This window comes from Molothrus aeneus, chromosome 1 (assembly GCF_037042795.1).
Source record: "Molothrus aeneus isolate 106 chromosome 1, BPBGC_Maene_1.0, whole genome shotgun sequence".
Taxonomy (NCBI): Eukaryota; Metazoa; Chordata; class Aves; order Passeriformes; family Icteridae; genus Molothrus; species Molothrus aeneus.
In genome coordinates this window covers 126,588,755-126,613,622 of record NC_089646.1, presented here as the reverse complement: position 1 = coordinate 126,613,622, position 24,868 = coordinate 126,588,755, and the positions used below count along the sequence as shown (strand labels likewise).

Genomic DNA, 24,868 nt, shown 5'->3' with positions numbered 1-24,868 from the left:
CTGCTCCTCACAGGAGTACCTGAAACTAAACCATATTACTAAGAGCACTGTCCAGACACTCCTTGAACTCTGACAGGCTTGGTGCCATGACCCCTTCCCTGAGGAGCCTGTGACCAAACACCTTCTCAGTGCAAAGCATTTTCCTAATGTCCAAGGAACCCTCCTTTCAAACCTCCAGAGTGTGATCCTACAAAACCCCAGGGCTATGAACACACTGACAGGGTCCACCATGCACAGGCAGGATGTCCAGGACAAAGGAGGAGCTACAGAGGGCTACTTAGGGACATTTTTTTTTTCATTCTACACTCCCAATAAAACTCTTGGTGTGAAGGTGAGTGGTACAGGAGAAATCAATGTATATCTAATGCTCAGGGTCTTTTCAAACAAAATAGTTGTATGGAAAACCCTCACATTTTTTACTTCAGTGCAAGAAAATCTGCATCTCCCTACCTTCTGCAATTTTTCTACATGTATGAAATTCCATAAGAATATGCTATTTGAATTTAAAAGGACCAAAAATATTTTACTCAGGAGTTTGTGACACCATTTTATTGTATTTGGAAGCATTCTTTCCATGACATGCCTAATACAATATTTGTAACCACTACTGAAAGGCTTGTATGAGGGCATTAACTGAACTTACAGCCAAATTTGATAACCAATAAGCAGACAGACAGCTACAGTTCTTATTTTCTTTTTTTTTTAAGTGAGCATTTTATGTCCAAAATAGCATCCCAGGATTAGAGCAATCTTACTGTCTGTAACTTTATTATGTTCTAGGTAAATATGAAAATACAGTGAAAACCTCACGGCTGAGTGGAAGTCCACAAGCAGTTTGATGGAACATTCATATGTGTCTAACATATGTACATTTTGGTAGTAACACTTGTCATAGCTAAATGCAGATATATTTGTGCTTACAGATGCTTTATTTCCCTAGTTTATTTGAAAAACATAAACCCCATCAAACTAAAACTGGAATTTGTGGGATTATTCTAAAGTATATGTCAAAAAGAGGTTTGTGGAGGTCTGGGGTTTGTTCTGCTGCTTCATTTTTTTTGTGTAGGTCGTATGCAAATTTTAGGTCTAAAAGTGAAATAATTTCTCTTAAGTGACAGTCATTTTAGTGTAGGCTTTCCATGTCAGGTTTCCAAAAATCACCTTGAATGCTAGCCCAATAATGCTAGATTACCAAATTACATATCCTGTGCCATTTTAATGTCCTGCACAGAAAATTACCTCTCCCCCCCCAAAAAATATCCCAAAGCAAACAACAGCTGCAGAATAAATTTGTTAAGCTTCTACAAATAATCGGCAATACTGGGGAATTGGTGTTTTCTATACTTTTGAATGGCTGACCTTACATGACCTTTATTTTGTTTCTCTCTTATTCAGGGAGAAAAATTATTTGTTTTCTTATCTGACTGCATCAGGACTAACTGAAATAAAACGCTGCATTACATTGGGGAAAAAAAAAAATCCCAATCTACATATACAGTCTTAGATACCAAGAACTTTACAAGTAATTTCTCTCCTGACACTCAAAACTTCTATCATCATCATGCCTCGTCTTAAAAAACATTAAACTTCTCTTTCTGAGACAAAATACATGGGGGCAAAGACAGAAGTACTGAATTTCAGAAAGAATTTGTGGATTACTAGTCTGGCAATTATACTTCAGAGCTGACACTCCATTGTGAGGGTCATTGCAAGGTAGTTCTGCAAATGTGTGCCTTGCAAATGAGAAAAAAAAAATCCAGTTTGTAACTATTGAGAAACATGATAAAATAGTTAAAACATAGCAAAAAGTAAACATTTACTGGATTATTTAAAGTACATTACTAGAACCAACAGAACATACCTTTAAACATGTATAAAGTATTATACATAAAAATGCATAGATGTACAGTAAATATGTTCATTTATATGTAGACAGAGTACTATGTACACACAGTCTGTTGTGCTTGGGTGAGTCTGAGCAGTGAATCCTGCAGCATGTTGTCTTAAAGCAGTTTTATTTCACAACTGTGTCGACGTAGCAAGTGTGAGAACAATGTACATTACCACTCAGTAGGTAAGTCATATCCATTTACTCTTGAAATGTACAAATATAGGAAACATAGGCCATAAATCCAATTGTACCTGCACCTCCAAGACTTCTTTTCCCCCTGTTTATTGAAATATGCACAGGTCCACCTACTGGTGCTGTGTAGGTTTCTTTCCTTGCCAACATGTTGACCAGGCACTCAGAACAATGTCGCTGATGCACTTCAGGACCACTTCCACTGATCCAACTCAGTGCACTCCTGAGCTTGAAGTCTTCAGGTCAAAAATGACAGGAAAATATAAAATTAAAAATATATAAATAAATCAAACAAGCTTGTGGGCTTTATTTTCACAAGTTATTTGCCACCAATACTGTCAAAGCAGCTGAATTGTAGTGCATCCACGGGCAGGAGGTTATAGCAGCTTTTGTGCACTTTGCAAAAAAAAAAATACATTAAGGAAAATCAAGTCTTTACTGGCTTGTTTTATCCGTTGCTAAAAAGATGCTGTGCTGCTTCTGAGCCCTTTCCATCAAATTCTTTTTCTTCTTTTTTTTGTCCTTCGTTTTTGCTGGCCTTCTCCCTGAAAAAAAAAAAAAAAAAAAGAGAAGGAAAAACAAATAATAGCAATGAGTCAAGTAAAGAATCCAGAAGTGACAAAAAACAAAAAAACCCAACAAAAACAACTCAGTGGAAGAGAAATTATCAGTAGGGACTGCAATGGTAATGCTGGCTAAAGAGCTTTAATCGTCAGTGAAAACAGAAGTTTTCAGTGTGTTACAAAAGGAAGCAGGATCCCTTGACTGTCATCACTTGTCCACAGGCACAATTTTTCTGGTATGAGTAACCATGTTGATGCAGGTTTCATTTTTGGCAGGGTAAGTTACACAAGCAACGTTATGCAAGTGCCCAAGGCCCAGAGCCAAATGAGAATGCAGGCTCCTTACCCACTGGAAGCTGGATATATGCCTTAGACCCTTGTGTAAATTTGTTTAAGTGAGTAATCCTATTTAAGTCATGTCCAACACATCTGTGACTTCAATGAGAAATTTGGCACTAGAGCCCAAGAACTTGGTTGGATGGCATCCTACCTGCTTTGGCAAAGACAGTACCAGAACTCTTGATATTGCTTATTAGTACATTGTGCCTAATTCTCACAGTATATAACTGTGCAGAAAAAAAAATTTAATTACATGCTTCTACTATTGAAAGTTCACTGAAAAATAAACAAAATTGGGAAATCACCATCAGTTCAGAAAAAAAAAAGTTTACAAGCTTTTTGAATGAGAAAGTTTTTCCTGTTTAGCTCTAATAATAAATCAGTGCCCTTTGGTTATCTTAGCAAAGATAGCATGGACAGAAAAAATGTCAGATACAAAGGCCCTCATTGAGCAGTGCATTACCTTTTAAGTATATGTTTAAATCCTATCAACTCTAGTAGGATTTAAGGAGACGACCAAATGTTGTCGGATGTGAGAATGGTCTGGATTTTCTTGGCAGTATCATATACTAAAATATGTGATCAATAGTAAAAAAATAAGGTTATTAAACTCTAGAAGCGCCAACTTTATAAACTTTCAGGAGCACTTAATGAACTTAAGAAGACAGTAAAAAGAAATTCGAATAGCACATTACACAAAAATGTGAAAATGCATTTTTAATCTACATTGTCAGTACATTATTTATTGGGAAAAATGTTTGCCAGTCTGGTTTTGTCTTATTTCCATATTGTTTCTTAATTAAAAAGGCCCAAACCAGTGCAAAAAATTTTTCTCTATTTGATAATAATACTGAATAAATCTGATTATAAAATTATCAACATTTATGATTCATTAAAGATATCTACATACTTCAGATTATGCATTTGTAATACACTTTCTAGGCTACTATTCTCTAGGAATTATTGGAGTACTAGTATATAAAACAGGACAGGACATTAAGGTAATAAGCACATGAGTTTAGTCCATATTAAAAATCATAAGGGTCCTTGGAGTTTACTACTGCTTCTCATTAAAGTCTGGCATTAAAGTTACTATGGCATTTTGCCATTTTTAAATCTAGTTAATCCTACACAATAAATCCTCAGTCCAACCAAGCATTAATCAAAGCAGCTTTTAAGTTAAAACTCTTTAGTAACAGTGTATCTAATGATGAGGCACGCCTAATGAGGTCAGAGGGAAGGAACACTTGACACAAAGTGGCATTACAATAAGGTGGTTTGAATTACAGAAATTTCAATATATAATACTTTTTTATGGAATTCTACTGGTTGGTATATTTTAAGACATCAAAACTTGCATTAATGTATTTCTCAACCCTGTATTCTAACTTGCACTTTCAATATAAAATATTTTTATCCAAATCTTTGAAATGCTTATTAAGAAGGAGTAGATGAGGGGAAATAATGTGAGAGAAGTGACCAATTGTGCTGGTCAATTGATTCTCACAAGACCAGCAGAATCATCAGGAGCTTTACTGGAAATTTCCTACCCAGTTTGCTCAGTGATCTTACCTTCTGGGGTTTTTCACTAAATAGACTAATCAGTAAAAGAAATATAAACTTCAGTCAGTGTCTCATCTAGTTTCTCTATGACCTCCCCTAGAGAACTAGATTAATTGCTTACTATAAGTTTAAGGTAGTGAAAGATCCTATTATTTTTTCCTCTAAAAAACTGTGAGTTGAGCTGATAAAATAACACACAACACAGTTGGTATCTCTATCTAAGCCTTAGAAAGTAGCTCCTGCAATACAAACATCAAACCAAATTGCCAGCACACTCCCCATATGAAATCCTTAAAATAGAAATGAACGGGTCTAGAGCTCATTGATTTGACGTCACTGTGCAACAAGCACATTGCAGTGCTTCTGCTGCTCTGCAGCAATTGTCTCCCTCCCTGCTTTTTTATTCAAAGGGACAACAAAGGCAAATTAACTTCCACCTGTGCTGTGGACTAGCTATCCATGCAGAGGCAACATCCCTGAGCCACTGATAAAAGATAGTTGTTCTTCTGTTAGAAGAACAATTATGGCTGCTCATCATATCTCAAATTGTCCTGTTATACAGATTAAGTTTCATTATTTTCAGGACAATATTAAACCACAAAGAAAAAATCTAGATGATTTCATGATGCTAAGAGTCCCAAATTCCAAATGTCATTTTAACCAGAAAACTGAATATTAAAGGTATTTCTTGGGTAACCATCAATTCCCATACTGTTAGTAGAACGTAACAGAGATTAGAGATTAGCAAGGACAAACTGATTATGAAGACTAGAGTTCAAACAAAGTATGCTGCTGAAGTGAGGGTAGTGAGGTTGGCCAGAGAAGTTGTGCCTGCCCACCCCTGGAAGTGTTCATGGCCAAGGATGGATGAGGCTTTGAGCAATCCAGTCTAGTGGAAGGTGTCCCTGCCCATGGCAGGGAGTTTGGAAGTAAATTATCTGTAAGGTCCAACCCAAACCATTCTATGGTTATATGAATATCTGAGATATTAAGTCTGATCCAATTAACTTATAAACCTCTCCTGATCAGAAGCAGTATCCAAGCAAGCAAACAATCCATTGCAACTGCCTGGAATCCACAGTCAGCACTGATCTTTTAAGTGACATTACGTCCTTCCTAGTGGAAGGATGCTCATCTGCTTGTTGTCTGGCAGATGGCAGTGCACCTTGCTTCTGCTTTCTGAGTTATAGCTCTCCAGGCATCATCTTCAATCTTTGTTTTATGACTGCTGTCCCTTTTTTTTTTTTTTTTAAGACTTTGATGCTAGCAGCAAGGGGAGCAAATACAAATAATTCATGCTAAGAGCAGGATATCTGAGCACTGTTCGGATATACAGCATACTGTATTCTTATTTTTATTTTGACTGTGTTTTCCCTTGCATACAAACTAGGTAACTAGATTTTTGTTGGAAAGCATTTTTTTATCTCTGACTGTCTAAAAACAGGCTCCTCAATTTCTGTATCAAAGTCAGCCCTGAACATGATTTACATATTTTTTTTAATTCTCTATAAAGTCATATGCATACACTGAAATCTATAGGGTCCAAGAAAGATGTGAAATGTAGCTGAATTCACTGTTCAGCTTCCTACTAAAATAGAAGCCTTGAAAGCCCAATGTATCATTCTATATCTTGCATTTCCACACAGGTTATTTCTGTAGAAGCAATACTGTAATTTAAACTCTGTATTTCAATTTTTAAAAATTCAGTTTTGCAATTTGCTTTATAAATTACCAATGAGTAAGTCTTTATTTTTTAAGTAACTTATTCCAATGGGTGGCGTCTTTACAGTGTTATTCATTAAACTTTTGCTCTGACCACTTAGTTCTGGTAGGTATCTGGGCAATTAATACGCTATGTAATGAAATATTATAATGTATTTTAATGGCAACATTAAATGGTAATGGTCCAATATAGGTTATCATGCAATTAGAACATGCATTCCTTGAAAAAAACCCCATTATTTATGCTCATATACCCAGCAACTGTCCACAGACCAAAGAGTAACAGCTACAAAAAAAACCCCAAAAGCAACCTTAAACTGGATTTTGCTGGGTTATTTTTCTTCATTTTATGTTGCTTTTGTACCATTTTATCTGTGTTCTTCCTATAACTCATGCCCTTGTGTTCAGTTTTCTGGTTTGTCTCATACCCCATGCTGAAAGATGCTTGGAAATACTGGGTATCCCTTTTACATGGACCACCTGGCCAGCTGGGGATACACATTACCTGGTTCAGAGGGAGCCTTTAGCACCTTCTGACAGCTGCAAAGGCAGTTTTCTCCAGACAGAATTTGGGCATCAGATTCCTAACACCCAGGGCAGTCCTGGCCCTCCAGAGTTAAAAGGCAGCAAATGTATTCACGAGGACTCCCAGCCACATTTCTTGAGATTCTTGACTCAGCCAGAGAGCACCAGTTCAGTGCCTGAACTGTCCATCTGGTGTATAAACACTGCTGCAAGTACAGTTGTCCTAAGGAATCCTGTCCATTGGGAATTTCAGCAGAGAAAGTATAGTATGCAGCCACATGAGGGCAGCAAATTTAAAACATTTAATAAAAGGGAAGAACAAAACAACCATCTGCAGTTTTATTTCACAGTATAATTTCAGCAGTCTTACATACAAATAAATCACCATAATAGAGCTACCAGAATGCTTAATATTTCCTTCCTTATTTAAAATGTTTTTCTCTTCTATTGATGATTTCTGCATGATGGGATTTACATGTGTGGGCCTTTTTCCGTTCTGTAGACTTTCATGCCCAGAACTTTCACTACTAGTAGCAAGACACAGGGAATCCTAAGATAAGAGCAGACCCTGCTAAATACACCTTTTAGTCTTTCCTCCCCTTTCACTTGTCCTTTAAGGAGATAAATGCTGCATGTTTGTACATCATGCTCCTACAGACACAGTACCACAGTCCTTGTGTGTGGCAGCATTTCATTAATGTGGAAAGCCAGAAAAGTTATTAGCAAGACATATCTCTGAAGGATGGCAACATTAGGGAATTAATGACAGCAGAGGAAAGATACTCAGTGATTAACCAGTCAGTGAGATCAACTCAAGAAAAAGATGGCAGGTCATGGAATCATAGAATAGAGTCTTTAAGGTTGGAAAGGTCATCTAAGATCACCAAATCCAACCACCAGTAAAGCAACACCACCATGTTTGCCACTAAACCATGTCACAATCACAGAATCACAGTACCATTGAGGCACTGGAAAAGACCTCTAAGATTCAGTATAATCAATCACCAGCTTGCCAGCTAGATCATGGCACTAAGTGCCATGTTCAGTCTTTTCCTGAACATTTCCAGGAATGGTGACTCCACCACCTCCCTGGTTTAACAACCTTTTCTGTGAATAAATTCTTTCTGATGTCCAGCCTGAACCTCCCCTGGCACAGCTTGAGGCGATGTCTTCTAACCCTGTCTCTTGTTGCCGGGGAGAAGATCCTGACCTCCACCTGGCTCCAGCCTCTTTCCAGGCAGTGGCAGAGAGCAATAAGATCTCCCTTGATCCTCCCCTTCTCCAGCTGCTTCAGCCATTCCTCATGTCAGCCTCTGGAGGAGCCCCCTCTGGTCGAACACTGGTCATGCACAGACCCACAAATGCCTCATCACTTACTTTGCATTTGCACCACACATAAACACTGACTGCAAAATTCCAAAAACCAAGCAAACAAAGAATTCAGTCCAGAAATTATTCCCAGAAATAATTTATTTCCCAAGGCTTTCAGTTAAAAATTCTGGATACTGAAACTGCCAGAGAAATGCACAAATTGTTAAGAAATCTTATAAACACACACTCAATGGAAAAAAAATTCCTCACTGCTACAGAGTCATCCTCTTCCTAAAGCATGATTTACAAACCAACACTGAGAAGTGGCCCAGAAGAAGGGGACATACACAGATTTAGTAACTTTGCAAACCACAACCCATGGATATCTCTACCAATCTCACTTGCTACTGAATTCATGACAGTTTTCTTAAACTGGTTTGCAGTTGTGGATTTTTTTTAATGCCATAACATATATGTTGAAATTGTCTGTGCTCAATATGTTCTTTAGGAGGAACACGATTTGGAGGAAATCAGCCAAAGTAAAATATCTTTTTGGACAAGGAGTGAAAGACATTTTGTCTTGGATGGTGACACAGAAAAAGAAATAAGGTTTATGAGATGCAACAGAAAGGGTCAAGTGTCAGAAACCACTTCCTCATTTTCCTGGATGAATTTCTGATGTCATTTGACAAAGTCTTGTGAACACATATTTGCCTCTGAAGAGAGCAGAAGGGATGGAATGATCACACAGAGTACATCAGCTGCCCACGACACCATTTCAAATCCCCAAGGACCAGAATGTGTAAAGGTGGGTTAATAAACGTTTGCAAAGCAATGAAACATGGTAACAATGGGCGTCACAAAAAGTAAGGAATTCTTTAATCATTCTTTCTTCATTTGCAAGGGTTAAATAATGTTCAGCAAGTTAGTTCTTACAACAAATACTGAATAGGAATACAAAAAACCCATAACATAGTTATAGCCATCATCAAAACAGATTAAAATAAGAAGCAAATGAAGGTACTTCTTCAGCTTTGCAATGCCTGAGTTTGCAAGCCTACTGGTCTTCTTTTATTTTTTTTGGTGTAATACTGGTAGCTAATTGTATAAATTTATATTCCCAGTCTAATGAAATTAATAATAGACTAAGAATTGGAATTCACTTATGCAAACACAAAGTTTGATGTTTTGCATGCTTTCTTGTCTATTTGATGCCAGTTTTCCTGATGAAATCAGAAAAATTTCTCTCTTGAGTAAACTTTGCAATTTCTACACAAACCATTACAAAAGCACTCAGTGCAAAGCTGATCTGACTGATATCTTACTCAGTTCCTGACACCCAGAATCCTGATAGTTTATTTACAACTTAATAATGTCACAGCTTTAGGTAAATTATTATATCTATCCCAACCAGCACTTAGTGTTGTATATACTTGATATTTGCATACATCAGACACTTAGATGAAAGCTAATTTAAAAGATTCAAAGACTAATTCTTCAACTAAAAGGAATATTAAAATATCTCAAGTTCCTGCATCTAAATCCTGCTAGGTTTTTGTTTTGGCATTTCCATTAAGAAATTAAAGAAATTACTACTTAGGACAAGAATAAGCTGAGTGAGGTATTCTTTTTCTCCCAGACTACCCATCTATTTTTCATCCGGCCTGAATACAAACTAACTAAGCAATACTATATAATCTGATGTTCTTTCCTGCTGGACAATATGGTGTAATCAGACATTGTCATCTGTTAAAGAAATACTGATTCCTACATAAAGAATGAATTCACATGTCATAGCCTATTGAAAGTTCAGTAGTCTTTTTCCTTAAATTTAGGGCAAATTAACTGGGAAAAGAGTAATCTTACACTGCTGAAATGCAATGCATTTCCCACAGTGCAGTTTTCCAGCATATACAGTAGATGGCAGTGAGATATGAACTGAAAACTGCTTGCTCTCACAACATTTCCAGGAATACTATTTTTTATTTGTAGAAGTACATATTCATGAAAGAATATGGAAAGTGAAAGACTAAAACATTCACAAACATTCTCAGAGAAGAAAGCAAGAATAAGCACTCTTGGGGTAGAGGAAAACCAGTAACCTCAAGGGGACATGGAAACTATAAAACTCTCATAGAGGACCCCATGTTTAACTGAATACACAGATGCTGAAATGTTGGGTGCCACTGTCCTCTCAGTCACAGTTCCATGAAAACAGGCAAGTCTCCACTGCAGCCAAAATGTTTGTCTAATGTAAATTTAGCTCAAAATTCAAACAATACGAATATCAGTTGCATGCAGGGTACTCATTATTCTTATCTTAATCAACACCATGTCAGATCAGATACTTTGCAAGCACAGCCAAGCAAAATATTTACAATGGAAAGTTTGGGATTTTTTATTTTCCCTCCTTTTACAGAGAAATATAAAGAAAATTTCAAAATAATAAAAAAAAAGTATACACCATCAAGAGTATGCAAACATATGTAAATACATTCTAACCCTACAGGCAACATTTATAGCTAAAAACTGATTGGCTTGAACTTCTCTCAGCTTGACTGGATACTAATCTGACTTTAAACTCCTTCTGCTCACTATTTCAAAATGAATTCTTTATTTTTCTCCCTGTTTCCAGTGAATATAATTAATTGTATTTTTATCTCATCATACTGGGGTTAAAAAATGAATTTTATTGAAGCAACGTTTATTTTTGGCTCCCCCAAGGTTTAATTTCATACTGGAAATTGCATTTTATTCAATTAAGGGTTTCTTACAGAGAGGAAGATTATACTGAGAAGCTAGATTTTTTTAGAGATATATTTTCTTCTGTGGAATACTGTCTAGTTATGAAGAGTTAGTGCTTTGTAAATTCCCTTCAAGGATTCAGGTCAAGAACTAAGGAATAATTTTGTTTCAGGATTATTTTACTTTATTTTATTCCTTTTTTATAACTGACACAGCTCAGAAATTATTTTTATTATCCCTCATGCCCCTCCTTAATACTGCACAGTAAATCTTATAGATGTTCAGGAAGAGGATAAATTAAACACCTGACAACAAACTAAAGTACAGCAGGAAGACTCCTTCTGAATAACAACTGAAAGTGAATATGAATGTATTATTTCTAATATGGTGTAAAGTTATTGCCTCATTCTTCTCATGTAGTGCAGAGTGTACCAGGTGAGCTGTGCACCTGCACTGCTCCCTGCACTCACTGGATTTCTGTTCTCAGGGTGCTCAGGATGTTCCAGTGCCGGCCTGAATTTGGTCAGGCAGTCTCTGTTTATCCATAACCACTGAATACAGTGCACACCTTTCCCTTCTCCCCAGACATTTGATCAGACCAATGATCCAAATTTAGCTTTGAGGACTTCCCTTTACCTGTACATCCCATGCACTATGGCCACAGGCTTCTCCCTAATAATGCTAGGCCTGCATTATTAAATCCAACAGTGCTAGAGAACATCTCCAGACCCTACCTCCATTATGTGAACTTTGGTCTGGGGCAGCCCTGTCCTTCCCAGAGAGGCAGCACGGGCCAGGGCTGCTCCTGCAGGCATCTCCCTGCCTTGGGAGCTCTGAGCCAACCAATATGGATGTGTCCCCAGCTGTGCCCCAGTGCAGTGCCGGGTAACAGCCCAGCAACACCGGCAGGGAGAGGGACTGTCCTCGAGCTGTGGCCAGGCAGGAGTTACAGGATGTTCTGAGTGACATGGCTTTATCCCTAAATGTGTTACAATACCTTTCTTGCTTGCTCAATGGGAAGCCTTTTCCCAAGACTATGAGGACGCAATAATTCACACCTGCATACCTTTTCAAAGTCTGTAGATTAAATAATAAATACATAGGCAAATAAGATAATATTTGTCTCTTTCAGAATGCCTACATTTTACATTAATATAATTGAAAACATGTTTTATTGCTTAAAAATTGAGATGATGCAGTGGTTACAAATGAGAATTGGGGTCAAGAGAACCTTTAGTGGGATTTCTTACATAAACATGAGAAATTAAACATTAGTTTCATGTGCTGTTGAGTCTACTAACTTGTTGAAGAAATTTGTCCAATCTAAATTCAAAGACAAGAGAGATGGAGGGTCCAATACTTTGGTAATTGTTTCAGTAATTAATCATTCTACCACCAGAATTTCTGTCCAATTCCTAACTTGAATTTTATTATGCAGATGTTATTTCTCATTATTCCTTCCTCTCCTAGATCAGACTTTAGATTAATATTTGTTCATCACCTGAGAAATTAAGCATATGGAAGATTTTGTGCACCTATCTTTTGCATTTATTTTGTAGCCTTCATATAATTCTTTTTTTACTTGTACCTACATTTTCCAACTGAACTGTTTTTCCAATCTTTTCTATAAAATATAAGTCTCAGTCTGGATGTCAGAACTCTGAAATTTATTTATTTCGCTTCTTCCTGTTTACTAAAGTTATACAGAAATGAATTGCATTTGAATTTTTTCTCTATATATCGTAACAACTCAAATGATTTCTTTTGAGGAACACCATTTTTGGATGCCATTGCTCATCCTGCAGCTATGTTTTCCCATTTCTATAACTCTTTGATTCTGCAGAATAGCTTTACATTTAACTATATGAAAAGCAACTGTGATTGCTTTATGAAGTAACCTACATTTTTGTTTGGGTCTACCCTATAATATAATATCTAATACCTCAGATTATTTCTTTTTCTAAAGATGTTTATGTAACTGACTAAAACAGTAAGCAATGCTTACAGATACATCTAGAGGCCATCACCACTTTTTCCTAGACATCCAGTCAGCAAATGCTTTAATTTTATTTTGTGGTAAAGATAAAAAAATTCAATAGATCTATTAATTTCCAGAGTCTGAACACATTCAAGCATGGTAAGTAGACCTGGACATGACTCCTGTAATGCTTCTGTTAGCTTCATTTCTACAGCTGCAAATATTAATCCAAAAGGAACAAACTTTGCAGAAGCTTTCTGTATATGAATGTACAGGCTTAGTCTCACAAAAAGAAATTCTACTTTTAAAGTAATTACGCTTGGTTAAACTCTTCTGATGGCATGACAACACCAAACAAAGAAAACCAAAACAATCTGGGCTGGACTTAACCGTATGCCTTTAACACCTTTCACATCAGAAGCTGCAATAAGAAAATGTGATCTCTCAGAGTGGTACTACAGAGCACAGGTCTGTTATTTATCTTCACTTTTGAAATGTATGTCTAGGAAAAGCCATCAGAAACATAACTTGAGTATTTTTAGAATGAAATCAGTATTACAATTACAATTACAGGGAATACCCTTTTTCTGAACCCAGCTGCAGCTGCTGGGGACATTTTTGTCTGAGCTCTTCCTCAGTGCCCACCAACCCACAACTACTACTCACAGCTTTGCAGGCAGAAGAGGATGCACTAAAATTGTCAGCCCATGGAAGCAAAGTGTGCCTGCAGGAAGGCTTAGCCCCACCCATGCTGCTGGAGACTGGATGGACAGCTGTGCACGTGTGTCCCTTCTCAAGACAGCTGTGCACGTGTGTGTCCCTTCTCCAAACAACTGTGCACATGTCCCTTCTCCAGACAGCTGTGCACGTGTGCGTCCCTCTTCCAGACAGCTGTGCACTCCCATGTCCCTTCCTCTGGACAGCTGTGCACTCCCATGTCCCTTCTCTGGACAGCTGCAGGAACACCTCCAAAAAGGCAGTGCCTGCCTCATGTACAGCAACCACCCCGAATTGAACAAAGGCTTATCTGAACATTTTTTCACTAAACTGAAGTGAGTCCATGACAATAAATTTATCCACATTTATTCACATGCTTAAATATGCTATATAATGAGTATGTATTTCAACCCAAGTGCATCAGTGTTTAAACACATTGTACTTAAAAGCATGTACTTTTTGCATTCAGCACTGTCCTGAAGAACACAACTAAAAAATGCCTTTTTTCCTCTTCCAGAGCTAAGAGAAGGGGAATCAATAAATGGTCTGCAGCATCTCTGCTGCAGCAGCCTAGCACTGTAGACGCTCTCAGCATCACAGCAGGCTGTCTTTCCCCTCAGATCCCCCTCATATACACAGCAGCTGGAGACACACTTGGCATCACATCATATAAGAAGCAATATAATATGGTGTCCAATAATACATGTGGAGTGGACAAATAGGTTCTCTTCTTATTCTGAGATATATTTGCAAGAAAGTTAGTACTATAATCTCTACCATAATTTTCAACAACATGTCAAAACTAAATTGAAAAATTGAAGCTTTTCTTGCATCAAACATTTTAAGGTATATAGTCACTGAAAATTCAACTGAAATTAAATTGAAGGAAAATGCATGGAAACTTTCTTAAGAAGAAAAGGAAAAAGAATACATGAAATAAACACAGCATGTAGCTTAAAGGCTACTTGCCATAAAAGGCTTTTCCTGACTGGAAGTTACAGTACAGATGTGCTTAAAAAACAGATGTACATCAAAGACTGTTGATTAGAAGCACAGAGAGAAGTAATTATCAGTTTCATTTTTTTAAAAAAAGAAATTCTTTATTCTAATACCAATAAAACCCTAGTATGTACAGAATGATTCTATGGGTTTAATTAACCATATGAAAAATATAAATGCATGTGCTATTCCAGCTCCACATCATCAGATTCTTATGGCTACTTTGGTGAGCTTCTAATGTATGTGAGATCTTGCCTTTATTATTTTGCGACAGTATTAGCTGAAATACTGAAACTGTTCAAGATTTTTTTTTTTTTTGGCTTAGAAATGCCTGGTGCTAATAATTCTTTGTGCACCAGAGGTATTTCCACCAGTAGATATTGAGGCTGGCAGTCAGAGACTGGAATACAGTACAGCAGCACAAACCACAATCCTTGCTAAAATGGTGGCCAGCTGCAAGTGCTACACTTTATGAATAAAATCAGCAACCTGATGTGGCTGGCATCCCTGGCCATGGCAGGAGGGTTGGAACTAGAAGGTCATTAAGGTCCTTGCCAATCCAAACAATTCTATGTTTATATGAAAATAAACAGAGCAAGAGCACAAGTTTGAACACTGTCCTGAAACACTAGCAGGTTTCCTGGCATGTTTCTTGTGCCAACTGTCTTCCAAGAATGCTACCTTCCTGTTTGTCTGTTCTTTGCAAAAGATTAAGAGATGATGAAACATTTACCCGAACCTTTGAGACCTCACTAAATTCAAATTTACAACAGTTTTTCAAGCTGAACAATTTTTACAGATTAGATGCATGAGTGATAAATGCCTGGACTGAAATACATGGTCCTAAAATCCAGACATGCAAGTTGTGGTTTAACCCAACAGGCAGCTAAACACTGTGCAGCCATTTGCTCACTCCTCTTCAACGGGATGGGGGAGGAGAACTGGGAAAGAGGTAACATTCATGAGTTGTGATAAAGACAATTTCACAGGACAGAAAAGGAAGGGAAAATAACAATAACAACACCAACATCCGTGATAGTGATAGAATATGGAAAACAAGTGTTGCACAGTGCAATTTCCCAGCCAGCCCCTGAGACATAGATGCTAGCCACCAGCCAATTCATCCTGGTTTTGTTGTTCAGCATGATGCCATATGGTCTGGAGTATCCCTTTGTTCGGGTGGGCTCAGCTGTCCTGGCTGTGTCCCCTCCCAGCCTTTTGCGCCCCCTCCAACTCCTTGCTGGCAGGGCAGCAGGAGAAGCTGAGAAGTCCTTGCCTTAGTGCAAGCACTGTTCAGCAACAACCAGCACATGAGTGTGTTATCAACATTATTCTCATCCTAAATTCAAGCACTGTACCAGCTACTAGGAAGAAAATTAATACAAATGTATGACTTTGGCTGCATACTTGGACTGGCTGATATCGTTTTAAGTGCTGGAAGGAACTATTAATTTGGACCAAGCTCAGCTAAGTGATTATCAGCTCCTCACATTGAGGTATGACTGATCTCTACCAAATGCTAATTATTTCATCATGTCAGCAAATACTCATTTCTTGGCCAGCACATTCATCACAATCTATTCCATATGTTGATTTAAACTGTCCTGTAAGATTAATTGTGGATGACAACTGGATCATTTGGGGCGTGACATACTTATCAAATTAGTTACAAGCATCCTCTCAATTGTTTATTTTCCCTACTGAGACAATTAAACCACTATTACAGCCAGTTTCCTTCTCTCTGAGACTGGAAGCATTTTCTTCTCCTCATTTACCGACTTCACAAAAATCCTTTCAAAATCCTGTCTGAATTTATTATCTTTCCAGTTATGTGTAATATCTTCCAGTTTCCTTCTGTGTAGCCAAATAATTACTTACTCCCTAATGCTAACTAGTTATTCTTCTTTAAACTTCTTTCCACATACAGGGGCTTTGAACATGTGATTTCTGTTGCTGCTCATTCTGTGTAAATAAACTTTAGGTAATAGCTCTTTCCTCAAACCTGATTTCAACAGGAAACGTAAAGCACTAACACACAGTTGAAAAGAAATATTTGTACTACAAAAGAAGCATTTCTCACTAGTTTGTCTGTCAATTGCAGGCAATTTAAATCTGAACAATCATTTGGATTATTAGTTAGAAATTGACATTGTTAAAGCTTGTCTCTATTAGAATTATGGAAACATCACAGGTAAGAGTAACAACGCAGATTAACTCTCACAGCTCCGTGATTGACATTCACAACTTGCATTAATCATTATTCACATGTAATTAACTAAACCAAAAAATCCTGCCACCAGCACTATACACATGACATCTAGAAAAAAAAAGTTTTAAAATACATATTAGGATCTAATGCCAACATCATACCACAAGTTACAGTTATTTATATATTTAGATTTTCATTGATACACAGTGAGCTTTTCAAAGGAAAATATCTTAGACATTTGAATATTTCTAGAGTACTGAAAAAATTTTGCCATTTTGGGCTATGGATCTGCCCAACAGAAAAAAAACACCCAGAAACATATTAAAGTGATTAGTAAAGTAAGAGCAAGAAATCAATTATTCATTGTCAGGAAATGTGTCTATCTGGATTAAGTGATCATAATATTATATGTTTCCAACAAATACAATTCTCTGATCTTTAAACAATACATTATTTTTAAATACCTCTGATTTTATAAATTAGATGACTGATTTATTTTTTAATATCTGGATAAACATGCAAGTGAAATTTTTGTGAATCAAGACTTTCCAAGCCAAGTCTCAACTGTGGGGGATTTTTTTATGATTAAGTATGAATTCCTGGAAAACATGGTTTATCATAGAAAAATTGGCAAAACTTTCATAGTATTTGCCCTAACAGGCGCCACTGTAATGGGCTGCAGATCTATGAAAAGGCCAAGCACAGAAGCTAAAACTAACACTGAACAATACAATATGTTACTAAATGGGAAGATAGGGTTTTCTTTTTTTTTAAATTATAATAGATGGGATTGATTTCATCCATAATTTACATAATGAACAACTTAACTAGCCTGATCTCATCATTTCTCAAAAACATTGTTTTGATAAATGATTCTCTTCTGAAATTTCATCTGGCAATGAAATTTTGGTCATCTTTGAAGAACTGATTTATTCTCTTCTATGCACAAGAATTACTACTTGGAAACATAAATGAGCTTTCAAACAACAGACCAGATATAAGTTACTATTACTAGCAGAATTTTGCTCATTCCATGCTGGCCATAAGTCTTGAAAAATCACTGAAACTCAAATTTCACAAATCCTTAAAAGCCTATGTACATAATGTTATGGTCTGCAAGAGTCAGCTGTTGGTATCAGAATACAAAAACATGAAAGTGGTGGCTCTGGGTGAAACAAGGATCCATCAAAACCACTACTGCAGCATTAGCCCAAAACTAACATGTCAGTAACAGTATAAAAGTAGACAACGACATGTACTCCCTCTCTCAAGAAGCTTCCCCTAACACACATGGGGCCTGGCACGTCCATGGCCATATGGAGGCTCTCACTGCAGGAGGGCTTGGAACCAGGTTTCTGCTGGAGAATATTTGTCCTATCCTGAAAGCCTCAGCCTGACCTTTTTCCACTCAGGAACTTCTTTGCCACTTCATGATGCTAATCCTGAATATCTGGTTAGGACCAGGTAACCATGACATGCTGACTTTCAATTTTTCAGCTGATAATAGATCATGACAAACTTTTTTGCACAGAAGGGACAGCTGACTTTGCATGAAACTGAAAATGTATGAAATCTAGGCTCAATAAAAAAACACAAGACAGGGATTGAACCTGCAAGTCCCACATGCGCTGCGTGAGACATGAGAGATCAGAAACGATAAGGGAAAATGTGAACTGCTGTATGAGATTCCACTAATAGAGAGTAAAAGAAAGAGTGGAGGTACAGCTCACCATAACAGTGTTTTCATGCTAAAATCAGGATATTTATATGCCCTGAACACCAGGCCCATTTGTTACATGATAGGTCATGAATCTACTTCTTTTGCAATGCCAGCCTATAGCATCATGTAGCCATCAAGATGCTGACACTTCAGACTTGCAGCTCCATAGTGTCATACAAAAATGTGTGCACCACTCCATGTCTAATTTAAACTCCTTACAAATCAGACACATAGTGCCTGCATTTCAGTTATCTGAAATTTCCTACTATAAAAAATAATTGCATTTTTTGCATATGGCTTTCAAGTACCACAGTTTGGAAAGACTGGCCCAGGATGGTAGTTACAAAACATGAAAGTATGTGGAGATACTAATTTCTGATAAAATGAATGGTTAAGACTTTTGTTATAAGCTGACTACATCAGACAACACACTGAAGTCTTTCTACCACCTTTGGGAAAGAAAACAGAAAATTATTTTCACTGTGATTAAATGGGGTCAGGAAAGAGAAAGGCATCTGTTAATATTCTGTTGTGAGGCAAGCCTATTCAGCCAACTATTGTGCTAATGCAAATGGTAACAGTTTGTTGCAGATGTGCAGTTGAACATAATACAGCCAGATCCTCTGGGCTTTTTGAAGTAAGAAACTATACACAGAAGACATTGGTGTGTTTAATAACCATTATAAAAGAGAATTTTGAGCACAGTGCCCTTTGCTTCAACCACCAACACTGCAAATGTTCAGTTGTAAATGTTATTTTGAGGAAATGAAAATGTAGGTCGATTCAGAAATCAAAGTCCAAATGGCTAAGGGATTTCAGGCTTCTGTATTGACATTTCAAGGAAGACAGAATCTTTTTAGGTTTTAGTCACTTATTATTTGATTTTAATTATTATTGTAGCAGAGAGAGATAGAGTCTAAAATAGGGGAATTATTTTAGGATAGTAAGAAAGAGACTCAAATGGTGCTAATGTCTCAGTTTTAAGAAAAAAGCATCCACAGTATAGCAAAGAACTACCTTCTACTTTCAGCTACATTAAGTAAACTGCAGACATCTTGCTAGCATTATATATCTCATGTAAGTTCTCACTATTTTTTTCCATCGTGCTCTGCTAGTTTCAGAAATTTTCTCTACAATCACCCTCAGTGTTCCAGTGAGGTGTACAGCTTCCCATCTGTCATCTAGTCAAATAAATTGTCCTTCCCTGGTAAAGCAACAGACTGAGAATGTCAGGTGGACTAAAATGCCAGGTTCTCTAAATTACATAGTATGAAAGCACATGTTACATGACATTTTGGTGGTTTTTAATGAATTATGGAGAACCGTGTCATTCATAAAAAGCCATGAACTTTTTACCTCTGGCAATATGCTTGCATTTAAGATAGCTAGTATAACAGTTTTGATACATGTACCACCACTTCAAATTTTAAATTGAACTATGCATAGCAGAAAATGGTTGAAGTTGGGAACAACTTCAAGCTTAAAAAGAGATGTCATCTGGTCCAACATCTCCTGCTCAAGCAGGAGCCATTTGCCTCAGACTATGTTCAATTGGCTTTGGAACATCTCCAAGGTGAAAGACTCCCCAGCTTCTTCGAGCAATCTGTGCCAGCACTTGGTTGAAAAAGTGTTTCGTGACATTCAGAAGGAACCTCTTGGGTCTCAGTTCATGCCCATTACCTTGTTTCCACTCTCTCTTCAGGTATTAAACACATTAGTAGATCCTACATTAGTAGGATCCCCCTGAGCCTTCTCTCTGGGCAGAACAGCTTTGCCTCTCTCTCTCAGCTTTTCCTCACAGCAGAGATCATTCTCACTGAATCCTTCACTGATCTCTCTCCAGTATGTCCATGTCTTTCTTGTATTGGGGAGCCCAGGGGTGGGGACACTACTCCAGCTGTGGCCTCACCACTGCTGAGTAGAGGGGAAGGATCTCCCTCATCCCATTGGCAGCCCTTCTCCCAGTGCAGCAAGGCACACCAGTAACCTTCTAGGCTGTAAAGGCTGTTATGGCACATTGCTGGCTCAAATACATAATTAAATTGAGATTTCTTATTTAAAGGTTAGATAAATATATTCCACTCACTTAGATTACCCATTAAATACAAAGTGGTATCACAATTATTGGGCAGGCTGATAAAAATTATCACTCTAGATTAGTTACATCAATTAATTTATTTTACACTGATTGGAAGAGCTTGCAAAATGGAATGAGCGAATTATAGCATTAATGAGTAAATAGAAAAGACATGCAGAGTAGAAACCCTTATTTATTGAAGAAAAATAAAGTAGAAGCACAGGAAGTAGAAGTAAATCAGGGAAGTGGGGAGGAATATAGCTAAATAGGGACAAATGTGTCAAAGACTGAAGGAAGAAGAAAACATGCAGGGGCCCAGAAATTGTTTTGAAAGGTGCAAAAGTTCTAGAAGGCTGGCAGTCACAAGACACAACCAATGCCATGACAGAAGAAATGTTGACATGTGGACATTTAGATAAATTTATGTTAAGTAATGCTTTTTGTAATAATCCATGAAATAAAGTAATTAATAATTTAATATAATGCTTTTAAAATTAAATATTGCAATTATTTTATGGAGGGCAGAAAACTCACATCACTATGCATGTCTGCTAAGCTCAGTAACTTCAAAGATGGAGGTTTTGGTGAAGCTACAACAATTTCATGAATACTTGAAATAGTGATTTTCAATAAGCACTGTGCAAGCACCTGTGTAAGAGTGGATCTATATCTGTACAAGCATCCTAAGTGGAGAGTCACTCTATCAAACAAGAATATCAAATCTTGTCTCAGTATAGGACTGAAAAAATACACATTATTTGAATGGAATATTAGGAAATACTATGAATTTTCTTTTTTCTTCAAGGGACTTAAGAAAACATATCAAATTTTTTTGTGGTTATGTTAGAGAGCTAAATAAAAAAAAAATACCCAGAAGTAGAAATGTCCCAACAAAAATGCACAGTGTGAGCAACAGCTATGTCTCCTCTCCAAACTGCATTATTCCATTGAAAATCATTTATTTTAGTAACCAAGAATTGGAGATCTAAGGTTATTTAGTAGCCACATCTTGACATTTAGAAAAATAGCTGTATATCAAGTATCACAATTACACAGTACAATAGCAATATAATCATACAAAACAAAACACCATCCATTAACCACAGTTTGAATATTTTCATTTACTTCGGCAATTCCTACTTTTAGCCAGTTCTGGAAGCTCCAAAATCCTGGAAGAAAGTTTGTTCTTATGGCATGATTTTGAGAATTTTTCATTCCTTTATAATGGTAAGATAAATCAAATCATGATCAAGACTTCTTGCAATGATATAGAAAGCTAAATATTCTTGAGGTCATGGTTAGGATTCTAGGGCTGTGGGATAATATCTAGATTATATTCAAAGACATACTGTGCAACCATTAATCCAAACTAATATGTAATTCACAGATAGATACAGCACAAAAATCTCTATCCTTCTATTCCATCCCTTGATTTAAGCCTTGTAAAAATAGGGTCTTAAATTGTTGAAAATAAATTGTGTATATTTTCACTTATATCAAGCTATGGAATATTAATCTCAATATTTCCGGGTGGGAAAATATTGAGATTAATATGGGCCCATTGAGATTAATATGAGCCCATGCCTGGGCTCTTCTGACCCTTGCTGCTGGACCAAAGGTGGCAGCTGTGGTGTTTCCCCTCAGAGACACCTTTGGCTGGCTGGATGCTGCAGCTGGGCACTCAGAACAAATCCAGGCATAGTAGGAACTCAATTTACCTCTGGTGGAAAAGGTTCAGGTGACGGTGAAGAGAAAAAGGAGAGGATTCTGCCGTAGAGTTTTAATCCAGAGTTTTATTCCAGGATGACAGACCTCTGAATGTCGTGACAGCTCCAATAGAATCCCGACCGCATGGTCCCGTCTCCTTTTAAGCCCGGGGACAGGGGGAGGGGAAGGGACAGGTGAGGGCCAACCAGGTGGGAGGAGGGGAAGGCTCAAGGGATAAAGACACTTGGACAGGCCAATGAGCCCGGACCTGAGGGGCATCTTTTGAACTTCTGCCAACCACACCACGATGCCCTTGCTGGAATGTTAGGATGGATGGACAGCTCTTAGCAGGTGGGCAAAGGGGGAGGGGAAAGGAGAGGTGGGCACACCTGGGGGGTTGGGATAGGTGAAACAGGAAATGGCGTCACACTGCAACATCAAGCAATTCCAAGAATAGTGCAACAACATTTTTATTGATAAACTGTTTAAAATTCCCATTTCTAAACCAGTCAGGGAGGGCTCCTTGTGAAGTATTCAGCAGGTCTGACCACTAAGTTATTTGTCTCGTTTGGGTTGATATGTGTAACTGTAACATAGTCAGAAATATTTCATAAATTAGGACACTGCTTCTGAGGAAAACAAGAGAATATGATTTTATGGCACTATTTATAATCTAGCATTTTATAATCTTGAAGTTTAGTGTGAACAAGTATAAGACTACAAAAATCTCCCAGCACACTCTGCAATATGATTACTCTGGGCAGAAAACACCAACTTTACGATGAACATTTTCACAAGCCCCTGAGGGATTTAGAGCAGCAAGTCCATCTAGAAGTCAGCAAAGCATTTTTATAAAAGCTGCCGGAAACTTTGAACACGCTCATCCCTCAGAAAGAATACTATTCAGCAACAAATGTTCAAAAGTGCTCAGCACTCCTTAGGGCATGATAATAACAAAATTGTTATGGAACAAATTTTTGAAAGCCTGAACAACAGCAGCTGTGTATTAAAAGAAACACCAATAGTAAAAGATTAAAATTATTCTAGCTGCAAGCATCTTCTGGAGTTAGGAAATACCAGGAAGCCTGGGAGCACATGAATACTTTTAGTTCTGTGCTTGTACACATATATTTTAGTATTAATATTATATCTAAACAGATGATTATTGTCCCACTCTCTCTAATGTGGGGGTGTTAGCTTTTTGGGATGACCCAGTAAGCTTTAGGTATAAAGGAAAACTATGATATATATATAACAAAATTAATCAAGCACACACAAAATCCAAGTTCCCATATTATAGCTAAATGTGGTAGAGTGGTAGAAAAATACAGGCAGAATAATAAATGTTGGCTCTTGAGGCACAGTCTCTCAGTCAAAAATGTTTCTACATTTCATTATTATATACACAATTAGATACTCAATTTCCTGGTATTTTTCCATCAAAATAAAGATAGACTGTGATAAGCACTGTTTGAATCAAGGAAGACCCAGATCTGATTTTTATTATTATTATCTTTATAAATTTGGTAGAAAAACACTCCAAAACTTCCAAACTAGGCAAAGTACCTCTTGCATTTATCTTCAGAAGTGTAAGATCACCCTAAGAACAATTCAGGTCCTATTTAACGGGAAAATATATTTGCTAGCTAAAATGAGATTATGGAGCTCGTTTAGTATTAACTTCTGCCAAGCTTAAGCAATGTTTCTCTGAGTTACTACTGACTCATATGGCTAATGGCAGTAACTATTATCACTTCATTTTCTGTAAAATGACTTAGGCTTGAAACCTCCCACAATTGACCTCTGTGATAACTCATAATTGTTAAACAATCAGCAAGTGCTTGCTTTCCAAATCTCATACCTGTGGTAGCATCCATCTCTACCCTTCAACAGCCCTTTAAAATGAGTTTTTTGATTTTAACTTATGCTCAGCTGAACACTATGTTCACGTGAACACTGCTGTAATAGGACAACTTCAATCAACTCAGCTTTGAAGAAATGTTTCTTTTTCACATTTTAAAAGAAAGCCATGTTTTACTAGCAGAACATAAATATAACTGAAGACTGAAGTATTTTTATCTGAAGCAGGAAATTGCTGTGCTTAAGAAAGGATTTGGAAAGTCTGACTATATCAGAACTGGTTTTAGAGCAATCTCTTTTTGGACACACAATTATACCTATTCAAGACAAATGAAACTGCTGACAGGAACCAAGGAAGTAAATTACCAGCTATTATTTTGTTCAGTCACAATGCATTGCATTAGCTCATTTTTTAGAGCTTAATAGAGAATATGAATTTCTAATCTTCTCAAATTAGCATGCCAGATAGTGCATTGAAGTGTTCCTTCACTAATAACACTTGATTTTTTGCTGCTGACTAGGTTTTACGTAAATACGTAAAATGAAATGTGTAAATGAAAACCAAATGTTTTCACACAGAAATACATCAGTTTTCACATGAGTACCTAAGAGAGACAGTGTTTTAGCAAACATTGAAAACCACCACCTCTAAACACGTTTCCTTTGGGGTGGATGTCAGGTAAAAGTTGACAACCATATGGAGTCAAAAATCGTAAGCCAGTTGCAAGTAAAATTTAAAACCACTGGCTT

The 24,868-nt window shown here is 37.2% G+C and overlaps 1 protein-coding gene across 2 annotated transcripts in view; it reads right to left on the bottom strand.

Moving 5' to 3' along the window:
- Positions 1–542: 542 nt before the first annotated feature.
- The window catches only part of RSPO2 (R-spondin 2), a 104,208-nt gene continuing 79,882 nt past the window's right edge, over positions 543–24,868 (bottom strand). For both annotated transcript variants that reach the window (XM_066547464.1, XM_066547471.1), the window contains exon 5: positions 543–2,628. In XM_066547464.1, the coding sequence (XP_066403561.1) occupies positions 2,519–2,628 (110 nt within the window). In that variant the 3' untranslated portion in view covers positions 543–2,518. The remainder of the gene's footprint in view (positions 2,629–24,868) is intronic.